At 35.3% G+C, this 26,573-nt stretch overlaps 3 protein-coding genes across 3 annotated transcripts in view; 1 reads left to right on the plus strand and 2 right to left on the minus strand.

Moving 5' to 3' along the window:
- The window catches only part of LOC108975316 (transmembrane 9 superfamily member 2), a 58,251-nt gene that overhangs the window by 16,665 nt on the left and 15,013 nt on the right, over window positions 1-26,573 (minus strand). Inside the window, exon 2 of the mRNA XM_018943702.1 lies at window positions 13,402-13,596. Coding sequence (XP_018799247.1) covers window positions 13,402-13,596 — 195 coding nt within the window. The remainder of the gene's footprint in view (window positions 1-13,401; window positions 13,597-26,573) is intronic.
- On the plus strand, window positions 204-2,988 carry LOC108975318. Its single transcript, XM_018943704.1, has 3 exons — window positions 204-520; window positions 581-1,028; window positions 2,437-2,988. Exons 1-2 carry the CDS (start codon window positions 464-466, stop codon window positions 854-856), a joined length of 333 nt encoding a protein of 110 aa, XP_018799249.1. The 5' UTR covers window positions 204-463; the 3' UTR covers window positions 857-1,028; window positions 2,437-2,988.
- On the minus strand, window positions 5,746-7,541 carry LOC108975317. The gene is made up of 3 exons (XM_018943703.1): window positions 6,786-7,541; window positions 6,078-6,674; window positions 5,746-5,996 (listed from the first exon to the last, which is right to left on the minus strand). The coding sequence occupies exons 1-2, from the start codon at window positions 6,836-6,838 to the stop codon at window positions 6,347-6,349; spliced, it is 381 nt and encodes a 126-aa protein (XP_018799248.1). The 5' UTR covers window positions 6,839-7,541; the 3' UTR covers window positions 5,746-5,996; window positions 6,078-6,346.

Below are 26,573 nucleotides of genomic sequence, written 5' to 3' on the forward strand. Positions count from 1 at the left end.
ATGCAGCAGCACCGCAGCGTTGGAAGGGGCCAATTTATATACCCGAACGCGAGGAAGGAGCACGAAGAGGTTTGGGCTGCCGTTGCTGCTGAATTAAATGCATTGGGAGGATCCCACAAGTCCCCTAATCAGTGGAAAAAGGTAAAACTAAAAYATTCTTTTGTATAACATTACAATTTACATATGTGTGTTGGTTTTTTTAGTGTTGGATAGACTGGAAATCATCAGTCAAGAAGCTGCACAATGCCCACAGAGCGTTCGCCAGACGAGTTGGAAACCTGCCGTTGCAGGACGGTCCAAAACCGTTGGATGCCATGGACCGGGAAATTCTGGAGGTTTTTTTCCAGCGACATGGCGGACAGTGATGGGCTCACTCCCGAAATTGGTTTGTCGGTGGGTAACGTCGTGATTGTGATTATAAATGTGATAATAAAATTGGTGTATATTGCTGACAACTGCTGAAATGGTCGATGTTAAAATTGAGGATGAGGGTGATGCTACTGCCAACATTGGGTTGGACGTAAGTAATATATTGCAAAACTAAAAACTACGCTATTTAGTGATCCGGTCGGAATTCTAGGCAAACGCGGACAGTTTGGACATCTTCGAAGTGAAGGCACTTGAAGAGGTTGCAATGGGTCAGGTGCTTGAGGTTGTGCCAAACAAACAGCAACCCAAACAGCGCACAAACCAAAGCTGTGTGGAAGAGGCGAGCGGTCTCATTGAAAATTACCATGCGCAGCTGAAAGAGATTTTGGAGAGACAACACAAGGAGCACATGGGTGTTTTAAATGGAATTCACGATACACTGAAAGCTCTGCTGGAAACCATGACGGGAGATAACAATTTGCGATAAAATTTGTACGTTCTTTAAATCTCATAAATATTCCTTTTCTTCTAAATATTATATTCATTAGTTGGGGCCAARGCTTTGCGTATGTACACCAATAGCAGTAGCTGCTTCAAACGGGGTTACATAGTCGCGCTCCAATTGTTGTTGCATTGAAATCTATTCCCGGAAGGACAGTGTGAGTGTTCCTCATAATTTTCTGAACACCACTGTATGTGAATAAACTACAAAAGTGGTTTCTTAAAATAGTATTTCGTATAGCTCTTCCTTCGTTTAAAATGTTAAGTAATGAAACATTGTCTCCATGCGGAGAATTTTCAAGTGGCTCAACTTCAGGAAATGGAAAATTATATCTCTTTCAAATATTATGTAACGTACAGCATGCATTAATTATTGATCCTGCAAATGAGGGGTTCACCATTAGGCCACGGTCTTGGGAAAGGCACCCAAATAATTTTTTTAAAACTCTATTTAGGAGTTCCACACAATTTCGAGCTCGTGCGTGAGAATCGTTGTAGCTTTGTTGACTAATACTCTCTACATTTCTGAATGGAGTTATTAGCCACGCCTGCAAGGGATATCCAGAGTCTCCAAGCAACCATCCTGTGGACCCATTGGCAGTGTACTCATTCAGCGTATGGGACTTTAGTGTACTGCTTTCCCATATGTAGACGTCGTGCGTACTTTCCCCATATCTTGCAAAGCACGCCAGGATATTTAAATCAAAGTCGCACACTAGTTGCACATTTTTGGAAAAATATGCTTTTCGATTAATGTAGCAGTGTTATACTGCAAATGTTGGCTTCTTAATTTTGACTTGAGTGCAATCAGTCGCTCCTAAGACGCCAGGAAATCCAGTAACAGTGAAGAACCTGGAAGTGAACATAAACATAAGCCCGCTATAAAATACCATTAATCTTCAAGATTATAATACTTCACTTGCCGTTGCTTCACAATATTCTGCTGCTCTAAGGTAGTTGGAAAAATTATGTAACGTTGCGCCATATGATTTTGCAAAATCTGTGTAATTTGATGCACTATGCGGCTTACCATGGTCTTACTTATAGGGCAAASAAAATCCTGACCTACGTCCCTAAGAAATGATCCTGTAGCATAGTAATGCAGCGCTACACACAACCTAGTGGAGTTTGGAATAAATGTACTTCTTACTGCTGTGTCCATAAAAGGCTCGATTTCCACAAGGTACTGCAGTTCTGCTAAAGCGGAATAAATCAAGAAAACGCGGCTCGGGAATGCTGAATGGATCTGTCGAGTCCCTTAAAGTGCGCCCTTGTATTTGCAACATATTCCTTCTGGCATGCCGTATAGCGAGCGTTATTACCAATACTCATAGCTGAAACACAATCAATTTTTATTTAATTTTACTTTTCTCAATAATAGTTTCTCAAACATGAAGTTSTCAGTCCGATTCGAGAGATATCTTGTCGATTGGCGTTCCATTTCTCTCACTGTTTCATATTTTGTCGACTTATGCTTACAGAAACACTTGTTCTCGATCAATCGACTAATTTGGATCGAATCGAAATGACGTCACTATAATCGAGTATATTGTCGATTCCTTACAGAAACGCACTACAGGACGGTAATAATGAGTGACTTATAGAGTTTGGGTTTTGTTCGTCGAGAGAGGGCTGTGTTGTTCACTTGCCTACTCAGTCCGAAGTAGCACATGTTGTCAACAGTTATTCTGCGATAGATTTCAAGGCTGATATTGTTGCGAGTGCGACGACTATTTGTTTTATGACGGACTCTCGTTTACTACTAGACCGATTTCCTTTACTTCCGTATCTATTCTGGAGAAAGCAGATTTAACGGCGCGTTGAGGCCAATTATATGAATACGGCAGCAACTGTACACTCTTATATCATCATCTATTTAGTTCTGTAGCTCGAATTATTTTCTCCAGCAATACATTGAAGAAGTCGCACGATAGGGAGTCGCCTTGTTCGAAACCTCGTTTTGTTTCGAACGGCTTGAAGACTCCCTTCCCGGTTCTGGCGGAGCTTTTGGTATTGCTCGATACCAACTTCAGACAACGGAAAAAAGGCAAATTCTTTTCGTCCTGTCGAAATAGCTGTCATACAAACTGAACGATCGGAATCAAGTTCTTGCATAGAAAACTTTCATATTAAACAATGTACATATCTTCATAAAAGTTGACAGTTATTTTCTAAGATGATAATTTAATATCGGAAGAAAGTATTCAGATCGGCTCACTATAACATATAGCTGCTATATAAACAGAACGATCGGAATCAAGGGCTTGAATAGAAAACTTTCGCATTTGACGTGGTTGAAATATGACATGGATTAAGCATTTACATAATCTCCGAATAAATTGTTCAGATCAGATTACTATACAAACCGAACAAATAGTTAATAAAAGAAATGCATCTGGGTATTTTAGCTTCGGTACCGACGAAGTTAACGTTTTTTCTTGTTTTGATTACCCAACGTATCGTTGCATAACAGAGGTGGATTGAAATAACGCTGAATAAAAAAGTTAAAAAATTTTAACCGAAAATTATGTGATATCATTCCGGGTATATCTAGACAACAACAGTAGTAAAGCATTTAAAATACATCTGATAACCTGAGAACAACTGTTGTAACAGCCTTACGTAGTAGCAACAATCAGAATAATCTAAATATRTATACAAAAATTACTGCCCTCTTGCTGTAGTTATATGTAATTATTATTATTATGTTTTGTGTGTAATAAAATATTCATATGAAAAATAATTTTTGTATTTATGAATTGTATTGATCTTTAACGTAAAGATAGAAAAAGTATCGTTTGTCCGTCCCTTGGTTGTAAGTTAAATCCGCAACAATTTTCAGCCAAATCAGTTAAACCATTCTTACGATATAAATAGTGTAACACGTCCCTCTTTTATATAAATAGATATTTTAAAGAAAGTAATATGAAAATCATCCGTAATTAAGGAATGTGTGATATGTATAAACTCAACCGAAGAAGCCAATGTGTTGATGTACAAACTTCAACCAGATGATCGCGATTCATTATACCAGTAGTAGTATTAGGCACATAAGGTTTTGTCCAATATCTAGACCAAAGCTACTTGGCTGTCTCCGGATCGAAAAGTCACTGCCGAAAGACACGTCCCCAGTGTTTTAGATGTCCGAACGCTTCGAGATTCTAAAATTTACTCGCACCACTATTTTGTTGCAACCAATATACGCACTCGTCTCTGGCAGGAAAAAACACACATCAACAAACACAAGGAAGATTCGACWTCGAAAAGTTGCAGTCACAACACAGAGCCTAACCATTTTGTTCTCTACTTCCACTCCTTCTCTCTAAGAGCACTCATCAACAACTCAGTATAAGGGAATTGTGGGACGTACAGCTGCAATCGAAATCGTTGGTTTTCGCAAAAAGCAAAAGAACAGCTGGTCACTCATCCGAGGTTTGTTGTTTCCTTTCATTGGGGATGTTTCATTGTCGAGGCTCAATTTATCGATCGTTATGACCCCTTTTTATCCTTATCTTGATGTTTTTTTCGCATAGTTGTAACATTTTGGAATAAACCAAAAGAAGCAAAAAAAAAAAAAGGAAGAAAAAACACACACATACACACATACGAACGCCAAACCCTTTGAGGGAAATAATATTATATTTGATACTCTGATTATGCATCATGCGCTGAGATTGGTGAAAAGATAAACAGAAGCCGAAATATCATTCGGAGTATTGTTCAACGGTTCAAAGGTGCTGCATCTTTCCAAAGCGTAAAACGAACTGTCAAAAAAGTAAAAAATTAAGCGTTGAAGGAAAGGTAACCAAATAAAGGAAAGGATATCCAAGCGAACTAAGGGATTTCTTAGGTAGTGTACTCTTCTCAGATGAAAGTATGTTCAATATGTTTCAATCTGATGGTCGGCAAAGTGTGTGGAGAAAGCCTAACACCAAACTGTATATGGAAAACCTTTCCGCTACTCTAAAACATGGAAGCGGAAGAGCACTTGTATGACAGATCCCACGACAGTCGGGTCTACGTTATCGGAACGGACCCGGCATCGAGGAAAGTATTGCATACAATACTATTGACTGTACGCAAAGATTGGACGGATTTCGGTCCAGGAATGTTGATCAATAACAAACGTAGGTAAAAGCATTCACGTTGCTTTGGATGAACTGTGTATTTGCCATAAATATATTGTGAAATCCTTGGACTGGAATACCTCGTTTTCGTGGTTCCCAATTTTTTTACTGTTTACTCCATATAAATTATTTAGGAAAGTCAGTGTACAATAATGTTTTTGCAAACTGACCAACAACATCCTGTCGATTACAAAGATTGAAAAATTCAGTAAGAGTAGTTTTTGGAGCTGTTAAAGCTTATTGTATAGCAGTCTGTTCTGTGAAGTAAACACGCTGTCTATTTTCAAGGTGCACAGCCAAGTGTATAACGGCTGGATATCTTTCATGTATAGGGAAACTAAAAATGAGCAAAACTGCTTCGTTACTACTAATGTATCGGCCCATTTGGTAACGTGTGATTTCGTCATTGTCGTTAACATTTTCAACAGAAAGTAAAGCTTTATCACTGCCCATATGAACGTACTTACAAATGTACTTAATAAACTTTACCGAACTAGATAATTAAACGTTTATATGTGCTTTGTAAGTTTTACACAGCAATCGTGAATATGGGACCACCCAACGATTATCAATATCTACTCTTACACCATTTGACAGACGCAACTCATATGGTTGACCTCCATTGTCTACGTCTCTACGACGGTGAGATGGGTAACCATCGATATTGGCGATGGTATCAGCTGTACATGGTTTACATATTCAAAGTACCACATGGCCCATGAATCATATTAGTAGTCACAATATCAAATAATTTTTGATCAACATTCGGATCGGGAATTTCCGCTGAAATAATATGGTCGATTTCTTCTGGGCGCACTTTATCTACTAACCAAATCAAAACATGCGCATGTGAGAATCCTCGTTTTTGCCATTCTACAGGATAAAGCCATCAACATGTTTCGCCAAATACCGAGTAATGTGTAATTAAATTTATTAAAGATTTTAWTATTTGTTTGAACACGCGTGCAGTGATATCGTGGTGATACATCGACGTTTGACCTGGCAATAACAAATTTTTAATTTCATCCCAATTTGGATTACATGTAAATGTGATGAAAAGATCTGGTCGACCATACGTACATAAGTCACGGCGTCTTGAATATATTCTTGCATATGGCGCGGGCTACCAGTATATGATGATGGAAGAATATATGCGGTGCCGATGTTGTTAATGTTATTTGTTCCATCTACGTTACCAATAATGGCAACGCAAATGAACGTACTCCTTAGAACGAAGTTTTCCTTGATTAAACTTAAGGTATCGCATTCYCTCACTTTCAATTTTGGCATACATATCGACAACATACTGATGAAATAGCTGTCGGCATTGGAGAATGTTATTATCTTCATTAGCACGAATTATCACCCTTATGCATAACTTTCTTGGTTAGTACATCACCTGTAGTTGGATTACTTTGTTTAATATTTAAATGATATCCATCTTCTCCTTCCCAAAATATCAACGGATACTGCAGTGCATCATAAGAACGATGATTGTCTTGAATTATTTGCAATGTATTATCTCTGCGTTGTATACGTATATCTCGACGCTCAGTTGGATCACCAGCCATAACAACTGAAACTTCATTCACACTTGGAACATTATATGTGCCTGCGTGCTCTCTATTAGGCACTTTGTCCGCTTTAATGACAATGACGTAGTTGTCGTTTTGCAATCTGTTTGAAAGAGACTTGAATAATCGTACTAAATGGTTATTGCTTTGGAAGAACGTTTCCAAAATTTTAACGATTTCTCGTCTATACGATTGTGTGCACCGCGTTTATTACCTTGTTTTTCTCAACTCCAGTGAAGTAAATTTGTAAGAGTTTTGGATCGCCATCAGGCATTGGAAGCAATGAACCTATTTGGTGGTACACTTGACCTTCAATCTTGAATGTAGATTCAAAATAGCGACCATCTTCATTATGAACACTTTTTGTAGCTCCAAAAGAGGTCATTAGGCAGCAAGAATTAAATATACGGATTTTACGCAAAAATAACTTTGATTGAGAAAGGTTCTGGTGGTGTACTTAGTGATGGCAGAGAAATTTTTCCAGATGTGCAACATAAATCGGTCGATTCACCTTTGTATTTAAAACCATGACAATATTGACATTCACTGTCCATACTACCAATCATAATTAACGAATGTGATGAATAGTCTACTTCAGGATCATATTCAAAAGCAAGATGATTGAATGATGCTCGTGTCTATGCTCGACGATTTTGGTTCCACTGTCGTTCATTTGCTCAGCGAGCATCGGACACTCGTTGGCGTGCCTCTCGTTGCCTTAATGTACGAGTATTAGCAAGAAGACGTTGATTGCGTTGCTCTGAATTGTCATTTGCACGTGAGTTTTCTATTTGTTCTCTTACATTGGCATTAGTTGTGCTCTTCTCCTGTTTTGTTCAATCGGTGTTACGGCTCATTTGCTCATTATGAGAACGTGGAGCAATGTTTTTTGCTCTTCCACGAAGATGTGACATTTTTTGTAGAAATAATATATACAATGAATCTATAATGGATATGYACTTCGTAACAGTAACAAATTCCAAAATAAATAGTTTTGAAAAGAAAGTACAAAAAGTAACAAATGTGTTCAGCCGARCTGTCCTTTATGAATCTTCACCCAGGTATGAATCCTCGACAGGAGCTCTTGAAAAGTTTATTTTGTCATTTGCGAAATGCCGTCGGGTAGGTAGCTGATGTAGCGCACGTTTRKAGCTTGAACTCCTTAAATCTTTTGTGTTGAAAATACAAAAAGCATAAAAATACTTTTTTTTACAAATGTATATCTGGGAAAAATAAGAATTAATATTTTTGGACTACTATATAATAATGTTGGCATAAATTTTATAGACCAATTAAAATAATAAATTTTAAATGAGCAATGATATTTTCCCAACCCAATTTGCATAATTTTTCTATAAATTAACAATATTAAACTAAATATTAATTATTTGGAAAAATTTTATTTTGAAAATGTACTTTATTTTTATAATATAACAAAACCGTTTTAATACTCGCTCTTCTAAATTTCATATTACCGAATTGCGCTGTCAAACTGCTGAAGTGACAGCTAATAGCTTACAATATATGGCAAACTAAGTATTTTATAAAAATGAATCAAAAAGCATTTCGTGCGTTAAGAAAGAAATGGTTTTTGGGGTAAAAATACTATTGAATTTGCATCAGTCAAATCAATTGAGTCCAATCGACTGTCAGTGGACTGCATATTAAGAAACGGTTCTCAAGCGTAGAAAGACAAACAAATCGGCTGCCAAGGTTATGGCATCGGTCTTTTGTGATGGTATTCATCCAATGATATAATATAAATGAGTCAGTTTTAATTCTACCATTCCCAATATTTCGCAATTTTATTATTTTTAAGGAATATTAGTATAAAATTGTAGGCATATATGTACTTCATCGTTCCCGTTTAAATATTGAATTGCTCTGTGCAATGCTTCGAAAAGATTTCTGTATATCCCAAATTTTAATATACCTTTTTATCAACACTCACAGTTATGCCGCTTTTTTTTATGCCAGATCTTTTGAAATTTTAAATTGGCTTTCAAGATACCCTCTCCAATAGTTAGCAGGTATAAAAAAATGTTATAGCTACCCATAGATGTATTGAATCACCCAATTTATTACTTAAGAACGAACAACTCTGTCCAAATTATGAAACTTGTCTACAGATGTCGCCTTTTACTTTGGAATCGTTTTGTTTATTACACGTTTGAATATTGGTTACTGCGATGGTAGCGCAATCTATCGGATCCAATGTAAAACATTCCAAAATTAGCAATTAATTACAAATGAAAAATTAATTTAAAAAAGAAAAACATTTTCCAGTGGACCAAATTGTGAATCTAACATCTTCGAATCTCCTTAAACTCACAAACAAAGTTTCATCAAAATCGGTCCAGCCGTTTAGGAGCAGTTCAATTACAAACACGCGGTCAGAAGATTTATATATGTAAAGATATCTTAATATCATATATCCTTATACCGCTAATGATTGCAATTTCATGATGGAGAAATTTACGCAAGGACAATGTTCACAAATTATTCTATTTTCCAATTGCAACTTTTCGTACGCTTTTGTCATGTTATGATCGTGATAATCACCGTGCTCGCTATTCGCCGAATTGTTTAAAATTTCTGGCGTACATTTTCTTTACATAATGCTGAAGTGCAAAGAAAACAAAGAACTGTTCGAAGTAATAAAAATATTACATTGCTGCCATTTACGTAAGTGTTGCTGTAGACCTATTAGTAGATTTCAAGGCATTCTCAAGAATTGGGACTATTTCTAACCACAACCTGGCGGTTGTTTGTGAGAAAGGATTTGGGCTTACATCCGTATAAAATTATTCTTACTCAAGAACTGAAGCCATCGGGCCATCGGACCACCGTAAACGTCGTGAATATGTTTATTTTGCCTGGAGTAACTTGAAAGCGATAACGATTTTTTGAGAAACTGTTGATTCAGGTGTGAAGGGAATCTACAAATTATTCATAAATAACCGTAACATTCTGGTGGAATCATCGGGAAAGTGCTTTTAGGAAGCTTTTTTCAGAAACTAAATTAAACGACATCCGTTATTTTGTTATACGTAAATATATATATGTAAATTCACTGTGTAGATCTGAAATTTTTATTTAGGAACCTTTGTGGAGATCGATATACATATATAATTAGGTGCAGCGCATTTCCAGAGTTAAATTCCATACGCCCAGGTTGATATAAAAATATACATGTATTAAGATGTTATTCGAGTTGTTAACGGTGATTTCTTTCCGATTAGACATATTATTTTGTTATATTTTATGTTTAGCTGTGTAACTTTTTTACTTGTGTCTTAGGGTTTGCATTCAGGGTCATGCCAACAAATTTTGAAAAAGGTGCAGTACGGATTTCTTCATTTTGAATATATAAGAGGATACATCTAACACTTTTGTTAGTATAATAATTCTCGTTTAAGGTTATGCACCATTTCATTGTCAATTCGACTATTTGGTAAATTGATAATGATGCAGGTAGTCTTAATTTATATAACAATCCATGATGACAAATTCTACGCCTGAGATATGTCTATTGTAGAATGTTGAGACGTAAATTTAAATTGATGAATTGGTTTCATACCTACATACGCTTTTCTTCAATTATGTTTTCAAATCTTCTTATAATGACACCTCCAGCTGCGGTAAGCTACCATAAAACCCGACTGAACTAACTATTTTAGCTAATGTCTCTGAAAACCGCTCTTCGCCGCTTTTGGCCCACGATTATGTTGGAGTTTCAGAGGAGAGAATTTCTTATAATTCTTTTTTAAATATTACTTTCCAAAAGAAGTAGTCTGTAACTTGCTTTAGTATAAATTTCCTCATATACCTAGTGTGAAATGTTTTGATTTTTGAATTCTTTTAGTTGTTGAAAARCTTAGTAAAAGTGTTCCTTTATTATGAGGGTATTGTGTTGAAATCATCAATGACTAGTTTTCCGACATGCTAAAATTAGCTTTGTGAATAAATCCGTTTTGATATTATGTTTAGGTTGGTTATACCCTTTTCTGTTACTTATTTTTCCAAGATCGGAGTTATGGTTAATATAGTCTTTGACTATCCCCCTCGTGTTGTTATTTGTGTATTTCAAGCAATATGTTTTGTAGTTTTTGTACATGAGAACAGTCTCGTTAGTAAAATTAGTTTCTATGTTTCAGTAAGCCATTAGCATTCCATGTCATATTTTTATGGCTTTCATTTTACACCCATTTTTTAATTTGCTGCCGCTCAAGCTCAGTAAGACATTCGTAAATAAATATTTTTTGATATTTTACCTTAACAAGCTTGTTTTGAATCTACGAAAGATTCCCTGTAGTTTCATCAACGACTTTCGGTTTTTTTGGATTTTCAGGCCTTTTGGGCATAAGAATAGTGAAAGCACGATTGGTTCTAAATTTACTACATTTTTTCGAAAAATTGCACCGCATCAACGTTTGTGAAATTATGCTTTCCGACTACCAGGATGTCATGTATGTAACGTATTATTACTGGCAACGCATATATACTTACGAAGGAAAAACAAGCGATCAGTCGACCGAATATCGTAGAAAAGATGAGCTGAAGCTACGCCAAAGCAAGTTTGAAATCAATATTATGTTGACAGCTTTTTTCGTTTATTGATCTCGCCAATTCCTTCCGCCCGGCCAAACAAGGCAAGTTATGCGACCGATGATGCATCATTACATACTTCATTGATTCTTCGTGGGTTTTTCGTAAACTTTTCAACCGCTTCAACCACGATATTCGCATGATTTTTCTCCGTGCAACTTCTAACTATTCAGCAAATTCAAACTACCGCTCCGGGGAAAACGTTTTGAATCAATTGAAAACATTAAACGTGAATCGCTACGCGCATTAAAGGATATATATATTATTCGTTTTTCCAAAAACAGATAAACATTTTCATGAAAGTGATTCAAATAACCTCTGTTTCTAATCGGCAAATTTGGAAAAATCCACACAGTCGACCTATGTTTCTTTTGGGGTCACACGAGTAAACCCACGATTCATTACCATATCATAGACGTGTTTCGAAGTACCGCCATCGAATTTTGTTAAGAAATCTCTCGATCAATCGACACGAACTTTTTAAACGTGAACAAATTTTTTTGCAGTCAAATGTATGCTAGCCCCACTAATAGCTTTCGGAAAACAATTGATTTTGAACGTCCTTCGACATCGATTGGATTCACCATACCATCGATAAAGACGGGTTCTTGATGGAGATTAATCGCCAAAAAATTTAAACAAAACGTCCACAAATCAATCGAACAGCACTATATGTTGACCGATTTCCAAAAGAAAATTCAACAAGTTTCTTGAAATAATACTCTGGAGATAAAGCAGAGAAATAAAAATATAATMTAGGAGAGTTACGACGAAAATGACATCAAACACTCTCACCACTTGACAAAAACAACCTTAATACGGCAACAGCTGAATTGAAACGAGTGATCACTCAAGTTAAAAATTAATCAATACACAAACCTTTTTCAGAAAAAAAGATGATTACTGTCTTACCAAATGTTTTATATATTCAACATGTCACGAAGTGGCATTAAAACTTATCCCCTTGTATTACGGATTGAAGTGATTGTGCTAAAACAAATTAGTGTAATTAATTTGCGTTCCCCAGTAATGTTCAACCAGATCACGCAGATTGCCGAGATCAATCTCCATTTGTGAACTTAAAAGCTAAATTACAAGGTTTAATATTTGAAAAGCGGCAGAATTTGATCTAACCACAGCTGAAGTATTAAACAAGTTGCCATACAAAAGTTTGCTAAAGCTCATCCTTCTTTTCAAATCGTTAATTCGTCTGACATATTTTTATGTGGTTGGAAAGTTGCTTAAGTTATAATTTTTTCTAAACGGGGAAAGGATTCTTATATAGTACAATTTCACTACTTTCACATATCTCCAAACTTTTTGAAAAATTAAATACCATCCCAAACACCTATTATCGATCAGAAACAAGCGTTCAACATTCAAAAATCCTTTGAGGAAGGAAAAGTATTCTCAGACATGGCATGAAGGCCTTGTGCAAAAACCAAAATTAAGAATATTGGTGAAGTATTGTGCTTTCCTAGAATCGCATATTACCTTAAGATTTTTCCTTGTAAAAGAGAAAAGGAATTCTTCAAACTAAAAGAAAGCAGRCGTACCGTAGGGAAGTATTATAAGTCCACTTTTGTAGAAAAAGCGAGGCTAAATCTGCAATCAACCCCATAATCCTGACTATGAAATGGGGAATAAAACTAAACGATGAATTTTACTAACAAAAGAATTACTAACTACCAATCAATCCTTTTGACGTCTGCATAACATGCCAGTACATTCAAATAACTTAGCATTAGACTTGATGCTAAATTACGATGGATAGATCATATTAAGATGAAAAGGATTGAACTTAACCTCCAATTGTTAAAAATTTAGTGGCTTGTCAATACATAACAATCTCATATAACTAAATCTAGTTGGTTGTTGGAATACGAACGCATTGCGAATTTCGTTTTTATCTTTTCACATTAAATTTTAAAACTAACTGTAGTTGATAGCATTTGACATTGTTATTGTTTCAAAAGTGTTTGTGATAAAAATTAAAAACTCTCTCTGTCAGAAATTGTATACGTTTGGGAAAACGATCAATAGTGAGGAAACAAACATTCACGAAATATTAAGTTTTATGAGAATATCATAAATATTGAACTGATTATCTATTATAACAAAAATTTCCTCGAATTTGTCCTTGCTGTATGTATTCTAAACTTTGTAACAAAATTTATGAAAAGACCAAATATTTTATTAGCAAATGAAATAAAAACACTTACCAATTCGCAATTAATTTCCCTTAAGAATTCAATGTTATAAGGACCTGGTCGTATGCGTTCTCCAAAAACGACTTGTCCCAAATTTTCAACAGGTGAGTTCTTTTCATTGCCAGTACAAAAATCAAAATGATGATACTCATATGGGATCACGGATTCTTCTGTGTTTAATCGATTTACATATAGAACTATTTCTGACTATAATTAAGAAAAAAGTAAAGGGATTATTATAAGTTTACAACACAATTTTTATATTTAGTATATACATTATTGTTTCAAACAAATACAGAAGCGCTTAGATCGGGTGTAACCTTACTTTTTATACTTATCAAATAACAGGGAAGGAAGGCAGAAAAATACTTTTAGGTGTTGACAAAACTTTATATTAAAAAATGTTGTGTAAGAATTTAGCATTGATTATTCGACGAAATCATACTCATCATTGTTGGAGGCTAAGAATATAATTTTATTTACTCAATAACACCCTGTTAACCAAAAAAAGTCTCATTTAATTTTTTTGAGGCATTTTCTGTTAACGTATAGATAGTATTCGATATAAACTCAACGAAATGGACAAAATTTAACATATTGAGTATAGTCAGCGAAAATAATTATATAGATATATGGGATTGCTTCATAATCATCACCGATTCTTTTATATTCAACGCTTAACAATAGTATATCAAGAAACTCTATACACACCGAAAAAAAAAACATATTTTTTGACTTTGAATGCAAAAATAACGCCTTTAGTAATTTTTTTTTTCAAAATTTTTTTAATGCATAACTATTATCTAGCAAATTTTAAATTAGTATGTTCAAAAATAAGAACAATACAATGAGAGGGAAAATTATAAATTATATAATAAAACAACAAAATATGAGTTTACACATTTCTCACTTTGTCAAGAAACTCTTTACACAAAGTACTTAAGCTACAGTTTAATTAATGTATTTAACAACTTACTATCTTAAACTAATTTTAATATTTAGTATGACCCCCGTTAGCTTCAACTACGAGCTAAGTGCGATTTTTCATGGAACTGACSAGCTTTTGTAGGTCATATTCCAACAGAATTTTATGCCATTCTTCCAGTACTGCTGCTTTTAAGGTTTTTGGGCTGGTTTTTGCCATTTTTTTCTTCAGATAAACACGCAAATTTTCGATGGGGGCTCTGAGGAGGTGTATCTATGACTTTTTGGCAATTATAAAGGAGCCATGTGCGCCCAGTGAGCTCCTTATGTTGGGGGTCATTGTCCTGATAAAATTTAAATTTTGGCTTATTATCGACAATAAAGCCAAATTTGTTCGCAGTTTGCCTCAAATTTCTTTTGAAAATGGAGAGATATTGCTCAGCGTTCATTGTGTTTATAATAAACGCAAGCTCTCTTACTCCCTTACTGCTAATGCATCCCCAAACCACCACCGACAATTTGCCGCATTTTACTGTCGGAATGATGTTGCGCTGATCTAAAGCTGTTAACGGCTTGCGGCAGTTTGCAGTTGGCCCATTATTGTAGTACAGCATTATTTTGGTTTCGTCACAGAATATGACGTCATCCCAATAGTTGTTCGGCTTGATGCTGATGTTGACAGCAAAAGTTAAGCGCTTTTCAACATTTACTTTCGAAAGCAGCGGCTTCTTACGCGCAACCCTTGAAGAGTATTTGTTTCGCATAATTAATCGGCGAACGGTTTCATGTGAAACGACCCTCCCACACTCTTTATTCAATCCTTGGCAAGRGTTCTGGTCGAAATTTGGGGAATTTTTTACGTAACTTACGCATAATTAGGCGGTTTGCCCGCTCGTTAATCTTCTTCTTGGGACCACTTTCACACGTTGCTTCCAGTCTGTCTTCACTTTCGGTTAGATGTAAAAATTTATAAATTGTTTTTCGCGATACACGAAACATCCCCACTAGCTCGGCTACAGATTTTCCAATTTGGTGATTATAATAAATCAATTGGGTAAGGTCAAAAGTCAATCTAGCTCCAGGCATGTTAAATAATTTTAAAATTTGCTTTTTGACACGTGTGTAGAAAGATTTCGCAATTAAATGAAAAGGAATGCAAAGCATAGTGCAGAAGCATAGATAACAATATAGTACCGTTTTTTCTTCAAATAAAACAAAACAGAATCGAAGACTAAAGTGTGTAAAGGTTTTCTTGACAGTGTCAAAATGTGTAAACTCATATTATGTTGTTTTAAAATTTTCCCTCTCATTGCATTGTTTTTATTTTTGTGCATATTAATTTAAAATTTGCTAAATAATAGTTATGCATAAAAAAAATATTAAAAAAAACTAACTAAAGGCGTGCAAAGTAAAAAAAAATTTTTTTTTTCGGTGTGTAAAGAGTTTCTTGACATACTGTATATTATTATTTACTTTATGATGATATCGTACGCGGAGACTCGGCATAAATTACTAAATTTGGTATAAGGGAGCTTTCGGCATTAAAACTGTAGACTGTTATAAATATTTTACACTCACTTAATTTTTTAAGATATCTTACATATTGATCGATATGGTATGGCTGAATGAGCTTCTGACTCCCCTCACAATATAATACATCTACACCACACACATCATACACACCATCTATTCATCCCATGCTACACATATCATACTCAACACATCGCCATCTTGTACACCACCTTCATCCCACACTACACACATCATATTCAGCACATTGGCATCATGTACACCGCATCAGCATAAGGGACTGACGAACGGGTAAGCCCTCTTTTGTTCTCGATCCGTGCGCATACATGTCAACAGCTTAACCTTTCATTTTTTAATTTTCTTCCGAATTCGTCAAAAGRTGAGTGCCGATAGTTTTTTTATTTTATAGAACAACATACATGGTCCTTCGAGCCTACCGGACGACACAAGCGGTTACACCAACTAATTTAATATAATAAACCGTGATGTGGCGACGCGGTAATAACATCAACTAATTAAAAAAACAAAATTATGTACAAAAATCTCATATTCATATTTGCATATATTGTTAACGTATCAAAAAGTGAACAAAGTGCAGTTACAAAAAGAAAAGTTAGGTGACAGAAAGTGCGGTGCTAAACTAAAACAAAAAAAAAAAAAAAAAAAAAAAAAAAAAAAAAAAAAAAAAAAAAAAAAAAAAAAAAAAAAAAAAAAAAACAAAGTGAGATGACAAAATTATGGTGCGCAAACTGAAAAAATTTAGACAAACACTGTGCTGTGAAAACAAAAACTGAAATTGAGACAAAAGAGAAATCTGGAAAACCCAACAACACCAGCAGCAAAAGGACTGGGGAAAATAAACACAGGCACAAGCACAAGCACACGCAAATCAACACATACACTCATACTAGTATTACCCCCAAGCGGAAATCAAAGTGAATTGTATCGTTTCCTATCAATATTTATATTGATATACATATATATATGTATGTTTGAAAATCAAAAAATTAAATTTGCAGTTCTGACGAAAATTCCGATCGAAAAAGAAGAGAAAACTGTAACCAGTTACTCGGTATTCGGTTTATTTCCGGTAAAAACTGAAAAACCGCTAACAAGGCATTTAGTACTGTATAAAAAGATTATTGTTTACCAGTAAACACTTACCGTTGTGTTATAACACAAAAACTATCCCAAAAACAATAAAAATTCAAGTATTTCCAGCAATACTTAATCGAGTATAAGCAGGATTGCTTAAAATAAGCTAAGGCAATCATAAGCAACAAAAAAAAAAAGCATTTGTTAAAATAACATGATTTATATATTATACATATATTATATAACATACAAAGAGCATAACTTGCTCATTTACTACTTTAACTAATTTAATACGTATGTTTTTAACAATACTCAGATCTGTATATTTAAAAATATATATGTATGTACATACATGTACGGGCGCGTTTATACAAATTATATATATATATATACTACAAACAAGTGAATTTGCGAAAATTACCTGCGGTCGATTAAATCTCTTTTCGTGGTCTCTTCGTACTGCGAACATACTTATATACATATACGATCACATATAATGTATACAACATATACTGAAAAATATACCCCATCGACATTGAGTACAACTTAAATACAATAATAAATAAAAAAAAAAAAGTTTTTATAACATACTAAAAAATTTGTACAAAAGTGTATTGTCACATATGTAGATACGCACATTGCTTTAAAGTCCATATACAGTGAGTTCAAAAAGTGTTCACGTAATGCAAATATTACTTTTCTCATTAAATTTCGTCCAAATATGACCATACTTTAAGAAAATTTTTTTTCTGTTATATTGCATCGACATTCGGTAGATTTCCATGTTTATTGAAATTTGAATAAATATAGTTCACATCCTAAGCTGATGTGACGCAGTATGTAACTAATTTCGTTGTTATAAAATAGTTGTTAGMATTTTTTAATAATTTTATTGTGCGAAGTATTTCACATTTACTAAAGTCTATAACAAAAATTAAAGATCAAAAAATTGGTGATTTATCAACCCTGGTCAATTTTCAGACAGAACTAAAAAACTGAACCTCATTTTGTAAAAAGCTGTATGTTCGGACTTGCAGGAGGGGGTTTCAGGTAGAGAGATTGCTCAAAAACATAAAATGTCAATTGTTGTCATCAACAAAATAAAAAAACAAGACATTTTTAACACATCACACAAAAATGTAGACAGGCTAAAAAGCCACTCCTGAAACAGAAAGGACTTAACGGCGCCTTATCATGACTAAATCAGCTAAAAACGCAGTAGAGGCTAAGAAAGTGTTATTGTCATCTTTAGGCACTAGAATACGCAACAATACCATTCGAAATTCGCTGAAAAATTCCAATATGCGTGCAAGACTAATGATTAAAAACCGTACATGACACAAAAACTGGATAAGCGAACAGTTCAAACTAGTAATTTGGCCGCAAATTAATTGTATTAATTCAGATAGACGCATTGGGACATGGTATGACAAGCGATGCGATCCCAAGGGTAGGAATATGCTTCGCGCACAATTCGGAGGTGGTTCACTTATGGTGTGGGGTTGTTTCTATGGCGGAAAGGTAGGAAAACTACTTCGAACTGTCGAAATAATGGAGGCTATGGACTATATTAGCATTCTAGAGGATTCACTTACATTTGTTAGACATGCAAGACAATRACCCTAAACATACCGCCTATATTACCAAAGATGAACTCTGGACTCAAGTTGAACGAGTTTGGAATAGGTTTCCTCCGAAAATTTTAGATAATCTAATTAACTCTATACCTGACCGTWTTAAAGCAGTTATTAAAGCTAAAGCGCACAAGTTATTAGTTATTGAACTTCAATCGTTACTTTACCTCTAAGTTCAAATAATATTTACATTATATATACCTGCTATAGCCAAAAGAGATTAAAATGAAGTGATGTTAAAGGGTTTTGGATTCAGTATAATATATTACTTCATTTAATTTTAATATTAATTTTTCTAAAGATCAGCTGCAATGTACTTTTTTTACTATACGTGAACAATTTTTCAACGCACTGTATATTCCGCTATAACTCTTGGGTTTTGGCTAACAAAAACAAGCAGGATTGTTAAAAAAAACCAAAGCGTTATACATATGTACATACATGCATATGTACAAAGTGCAGTGATCTCTGAAACGAGCGTTCATTAGCACAAAAAATAAAAAAATATAAAATATTTCCGGTCGTTATTAAAAAAATTAAATCAAATTTAATCAATATCCTGATACGTGTAATTTTTTAGTTTATTTGTAAAACTCTTATTAACTTAAAAGAGTTCGCGGTTGTACACAGTATCATATACGGAAAGCGTTAATGCTATATTAATTTCACTCAAAACTATTATTTACTTAAAAGAGTTCTCGTCTAAACTCATATATTCATATATATTCGAAAATATTTTTGAAATTTTCTATTCAACATATTATATTGAAACTTTTTCTAAACTTTCTCGATTTTCTTTTCACTGATTCAAGAAAATTCTGAGTCGGTATTGGAAATTAAAAAAGAAAATCTTGATACATTTCTGGACACGTCTCCAAGCGGCATATGGCGCAATCGTGCAATCTGAAGACTGAGATATACCAGAAAATTTTAAATCCTCGGCTTACGCAAAATACGAAAATTGCTTAGACCAATACGAAGAGACGAAGTCACGATCTCTGATCAACTAAAACTAATCATACCAATTGCACCTACTTCGCAACCGAGAGTAGAGCTGCCACAAAGACAATCCCAAGAGGCAAGTTCAGGCATACACAAGTGCCAGTATGCGACACAGATATATTTCATGGTAGTTATGAACAATGGCCGAATTTCCGAGACATGTTTACAGCCGTGTACATAAACCTTCCTAAATTATCCAAAGCGCAGAAATTGTATCACCTCAGATACGAATCCAAAGGTCAAGCAGGCGTAATAGTCAAGCAGTTCGCATTGAATGACGAAAATGTAAACTTTTCTTGGGAAGCTCTTAAAGCACGTTACGAAAACGAGAGAATATTGGTCGACAAACAAGTGCGATATTAATGAATGAAAGAAACAAGTGAATAACTCATAAAGCTWCATCTATTGTTTTAAATTGTTTGTCGGTTTTATCGACACAGAATATTCCCACACACAATTGGGACCCCATTCAGGTAAATATATGCACATCTGCTTCACCAGAAAAATCATTACTTTTGTGGGAGCATTCGCTCTCATCGTGAAGAAAGTGCCCAACGTGGCAGCAAATGAAAGGATTTCGTACTACCCAATATGAGATTGCAGAAAGGGTAGATAAGAAACTGGTCAGAATGAAAAAAGTTCAAAAGGATCTCAATAGAAACTTCAATAGACTCTAAGCAGCAACAATAACTTAAATAGAATCTTTTTTAAGAATCAATCGTTCACATCCGAACAATATAAACAAACGTTATGCGAACTTTGTAGATGAGGTCATAAGCTCAAACCTTGTGAGAAATTAAAAAAAAATTAATATTATCAATCGAAACAATTTCGTAAGAACGAAAAAATTATCTACCACCTGTTTGTCACATGCGCATACGCTTAAAGAATGCGAAAACAAATTTAATTGCGTTTATTGCCACAAAAGGCATCATTCAATGTTACATATAAAAAATTATTGCAGCTCACTTCCAAACAGCGCAAACGTAAAGAGTTTAGTTTCAACAACAAATTCAGAAAACTGCTGTTCAGACACGTTAAAAACCTAAACGCTACATAGCGAAAATCAGAGTATGGTACTACTACACACAGCAGCCGTCTCCATCGAACACCGAGGAGAACTGTTTAAACTTAGGGCCTTAATAGACCAAGGATCACATCATTTATAGCGTCTAGGGCACAAAACAGGCTACAGTTGAAAACAAAACTACCCACGTGCGAAATCACGGGAATGGGCGGAAGAGTTGTGGAAAAAAAAAAAAAAAAAAAGATCCCTCACCAGTCCTCTACGCGACTTCAAATTAAAAACAGCTACCTTTGGCGTTAACTGTGTACCATATCTAGTCATTCCAACACTCCACGAATTGGCAGAGAACATAAAGTCAAAATTTCTTCTGGAAACTGAAGTGTTGAAAACTCAAACGATATTCTGCCTGGAAGTCACATTCTTCCACAATAATACGAGGCCTTATCACAGGTGAAAAAAGCCCTCAAATCCGCAGGTTTTTCATTGAAAAAGATTACGGCAACCACCCAAATATACACAAAAATATACTAAACGAAAATTTGTTGGACACTACTTTCCTTATATTCGAAAAAGAAAGTWCAACCCAAACTCTAGGCATCCAATGGAATGCGATTTCGAACCAGTTCTCATACACGATTGAGTCTATATCCGCATTATCAGCCATCAAAAACTTTTAGACCCCGCAGGATGGCTTTCTCCAATTATGATCCAAGCGAAAATCTTAATTCAAGAACTTTAGCTATATGGAACCGACTGGGACGAAGAAGTGAAGCAGTTCGCAAATAATCTGAATGACATTTCTCAGGTACAAATTTCACGATGGTTAAACTACTCCCCCGAACACAAAGTCGAATTACATGGTTTCTGTGATGGCTCTGAAGAGGCACACTGCGCTACTATCTATGTGCGCATGCAAAGTGACACCACGGCCACAAGCCACTTATTAGTAGCAAAAGCAAAAGTGGCTCCTTTAAAAATGCACTTGAGCTATGTGGGGTACTACTACTTTCATAATTAGTAGCCTTGGTGCAAATGCATTTAAACATAACAAAATGCAAACTATATCTGTGGTCCGATTCCGAAACTGTACTAGTCTGATTTGAAAAACTACCACATGAATTGAAGACGTATATATCTCTCAAATACTTGACCTAAATGGATCAGCTACTTGGCGACACGTAGACAGTGCTGACAATCCTGCCGATCTAGGTACAAGAGGGTGCAAGCCACTGCACCTTGCCACCACCACTCTCTGGTGGAATGGCTCTCGATGGTTGATAGAATCTCCTGAATCTTGGSCACAATCACCCATGCGCAACATAATCGCCCCAGAAGGTCGAAAAATAGCCACCTTTCACACATTATTCGATGATGCCCATATCCTTGAACGATTTTCATCGTTTCCAAGAGCTTTCAGAGTAGTTGCTTACATGTTCAAATTTATAGAGCAACTCAAAATCCAACTCAAAGGTTCATCTAATTTCCCATGCATCACAGTGATGCACATAGAGTTACAAAAGGCAAAGGTCCCACTAATCGCATATACGCAAGCGTGCTATTTCAGCCGCGATATATCACTACAAAGAGAACAAGCGGAGACTGCGTCCTCATCATGTTGATTGTTTACCCCTAACGAGTAGCGGCTAGGCCGCATAGAAAAGCTACATTATGGCTCCGACGGTCACATACGAGTCATGGATCTCCGCACGCAAAACGGAACACTAACCAGACCGTTCGTGAAGCTGTGCTTTCTACCAATCACCGATGATCGCGAATCCGAAAAGAGCAAAAAACAAACCAATATTGTCGTGACATAATAAATCAAATGAAAACAATACAAACGAGAAATACGCCAATTCCAACAGTTAAAAAATAAATCGCCAAAAAATAACAAAAAAAAAAAAAAAAATAACAAAAAATGGTCAATCAATACAACGACCCATTCATGCCACATATCGTGGCACGATTGCCCTTATCTAATTGTATGACAAATTTATAATAAACAATCTTCTCTATACAGATTAACATGGATGTAGTCGCAATCACGCCAACCGCGTATACCAATGTGCCACCCACCGGACCTACACCAGCGCCCTGCACTGTAGTTGCAACAGCATCGACCGCTGTATCGGCAACAACGCCGGCACCTGTACCTGCAACCGCGGCTGCAGCGGTACTTGCACCCGACCACCACCGACGCTGTCATCACGAACTTCGGAGATCCATCGGGTAAGGTGCCACGGTCATTATCACAACTGCCTTTCGCACACCCATACGACTCCAGAGTGTGAGTCAAGGGGGCTGTGTCAAATCTGTCACAGGCCTTATCAAACGATGCTACATCACAGCTCGTCACGCGAAGTGAACCGGCCACACAACCATAGCGGCCGCGTATYYCGACTTCCACCCGCAGCTTGTATCGAACACCAGAGGAGTGGAACTTCTTTGCGGCGTTGATAGCCTGGACCACCACTTCGAGATGGCTAAATGAGCTTCTGACCCCCTTCACAATATAATACATCCCACACTACACACATCATACTCAGCAYATTGGCATCATGTACACCACACATCATATTCAACATCAGCGTCATGTCCACCGCATCAGCATATACGCCATACATTCCACACCACACACATGAGGACACTGAAAACAACTAACAAAAGGGACTGACGGACGGGGCCCAGCCCTCTTTTGTTCTCAATCCGTGCGCATAAACGTCAACAGCTTAAACTTTAATTTTTTAATGTTCTTTCGAATTCGACAAAAGGTGAGTGCCGGGAGTTTTTTATTTTGTAGAAAAATATACACGGTATCGCGTAAATTATATTAAAATCATCTTTAATGAGATATACATCGGTATACCACCGACGAGTCTAAATTTAATATATGGAGTTACGTCAACCAAACCATCGAATTGAGTACAATAGGATGAGATTTGGAGTTAGGTTTAAACCAATTTCTTTTTGAATTGCTCAGCTAACTCGAGAACATATATTCGAAATTCAATAATATATCACACATATTTACCGATATTTTCGGTAGAAAGTTATCAAAAGGCACTGGGTCCCCACATTCGGTATCGATATATTATTGTCCTATTTAGACAATTTTTGGACACGAGATGGCATACTTAAAATTAGTATATTAGCACTTCCCCAAAAGATGTCTATTTCATATTGTATACGTAGGTTGAAAAGAAGAAACGACTGGCGCGCTGTTATTAACTCGGCTATAATCGCGTAAGCGGTGTCTACGCCAATCAAGAAGAAGAAGATACGTAGGTCCAAGTTGAGGTACTAATTTTCTTAGCAATATTAACTTAGCTTTTATTGGATAATAGAATATCCAATCCAATATCCAGTTTAATAGCAGAAATGTGTGATATTTTCTGGAGTATACTTGAGTAATACCTTAAGTTAAGAAGTTATATGGGTTATACGGTTTACATAAAAAATATCTACTTATTTCATTCTAAAACATCTATAAAATTCTGTTTTCAATTCACAACTTGATCCGAGTAACAGTTTTGGAAATACAGCCTTGAAAAGTTGCGTACTTGAAGTCAACTATATGTATACTAGTAGCTTAAACGCGATTTTTCGGCACTGTATTTTCAATGCCAGTTTTAAAGATTTTTCGCGAACTATACAACTATAAACGAATTAATACATGAAATTGGCACTARCAATTGCACTGTTTAAAAATGTAGCAACCAAAACAAATGACTTGGCGAAGTAAATTAAAATCAACCATCACACAATTAAAGTTAATTTCAATTTAGGTCTCACCAGTGATGCAAAAAAAAATCGTAATAATTCTTTAGACCAACGTTTAACAAAACTAAGAGCGCCTTTAGCTTTAAAAACCACGAAAGACACCTGAAGATTAAAATTGAGTTTGGTGTCTACAGTTACTCCCAGATCAACGAAACYGCAAACTTGCTGCAAGCTAAAGTTTTGTATTACGTATGAAGTAGGGCCTACAGATATACGGGAAAAGCACATCGGTAATTTTAATTTAGGTCTCACCAGAGATGTAAAAAGAAAATTCGTAATAAGCGGATCTAGGAATTCTTTAGACCAACGTTTAACAAAACTAAGAGCGCCTTTAGCTTTGAAAACCACGAAAGACACCTGAAGATTAAAATTGAGCTCGSYATGTTGTTGTTGTTGTAACGGAAGAATTCTGCCGAGTTGACAGTCCTTGGCCGGATAAAAATCCGGGTCCGTTATGGTTTTCGTAGACCCGACTGTCGTGGGAACGGATTGWGTTTGGTATCTACAGTTACTCCCTGATCAACGAAACTGCAAACTTGCTGCAAKCTAAAGTTTTGTATTRCGTATGAAGTAAGGCCTACAGATCTACGGGAAAAGCACATCGGTAATTTCAATTTAGGTCTTACCAGAGATGTAAAAAGAAAATTCGTAATAAGCGGATCTCTAAATTCTTTAGACCAACGTTTAACAAAACTAAGAGCGCCTTTAGCTTTAAAAACCATGGAAAATACCTGAAGATTAAAATTTAGTTTGGTGTCTACAGTTACTCCCACAGTAGGGCACATCGATTTAAATCTTTTAATGCACCAAAAAACTAAGTGGTTTAAGTCTGTTTGCAACTGACATCTTTCACTATTTAAAGTATGGATTAAAAAGTTTTACATCGTCAATACATAATAAAACTCTTGAATACTTAATAACAAATGCTATGTATATTATTAATTATAATTACTTCAAATAGTTGAGATATTTAGATATTGTTGACAACTTTGTCATTATCCTAGAGTTTTCAGTGGATGTCCTGAATCCATTCTTAAGCAAAGGAATTATATATAAGATTTTCCATATTGATGAAAATAACCCTTGTCTAAGAGATATATAAATTAATTTTAAGGGTAGGTATACATACAGTGGATCAATAAAGTTAACATATAAATAGTTCTATTAAATTACGACACGTTTATTTGTTTGAAAATTAATAAATTTTGTGGGTTTTTCCTATCCATTTAACATTAAATATATAAAACTGTTTTTTTTTACCCAAATAAAGAAATTAATGCTTAAGCTTAAAATGCGACTAATTCATATCAAAAAAGTTTACGTACACCACTGATTACTTATATAAATCAAAAGTAATTACAATAGTTTTAACGGATTTTGGCCTACATTTTGTTGTTATTATTGCCCTTAGACGTCGAGGCATTCCCCCACTCATTTTCTAGTATTATTTCCGGATATTTTGACCCACTAAGTCGATGGTACCGCTTTTTTCCTTATTTTGAAGAAATTTGATATTTTCGAATACGATTTTTCAAAAAGTTCCAGATATATTGAATAGGATTAATATCTAGCGATTACGGGACCTATGGAGTTATTTTTATTTCCATAACAACCCTGAACGGACCCAATGCATATTTTGGGTCCGTATCCTGTTGGAAATTAATTTTGCTGCTATTAACASTCGATTTAAGCACACTTGAATTTTAAATAATTTTGTTAAACGCGTGTTTTGTTAAACACGTCGCAAGCCATACACAAGTAAGGTTAATAAAAAAGAAGAGGTCGGCGATTGCTAAAAAAACATTTATACAAACCGTATTGGTTTGGGGAAAACAAAATTTAATATATTTGTTTGGAATAGACGAAAAGTGTGGACAAAAATCAATGAAGAGTTGCAAGTTTATTGCCAATGTTATGGTTTGGGGGTTTGGGGGGACTGCATCTGGAGTTGGACATTTGGATTCGTTTAGTGAAAAAGTTGATAAGCATATGTATGTATGTGAGCATTTTATGGAAAAAATTTAAATTTTAAGTGTGCTTAAATCGGTTGTTAATAGCATGCACTTCTATTTACAGCAGAATAACGAAACAACACCACCTCTTATCTTGTCCGTGTCTGGTTATTATGGAATTAAAAAAAAACTGCATAGGTCCCGAAATCACTAGGCATTAATCCAATTCAAAATATAAAT

This window comes from Bactrocera latifrons, unplaced genomic scaffold (genome assembly GCF_001853355.1).
Source record: "Bactrocera latifrons isolate USDA-ARS-PBARC rearing strain unplaced genomic scaffold, ASM185335v1 scaffold_635, whole genome shotgun sequence".
Classification (NCBI taxonomy): domain Eukaryota; kingdom Metazoa; phylum Arthropoda; class Insecta; order Diptera; family Tephritidae; genus Bactrocera; species Bactrocera latifrons.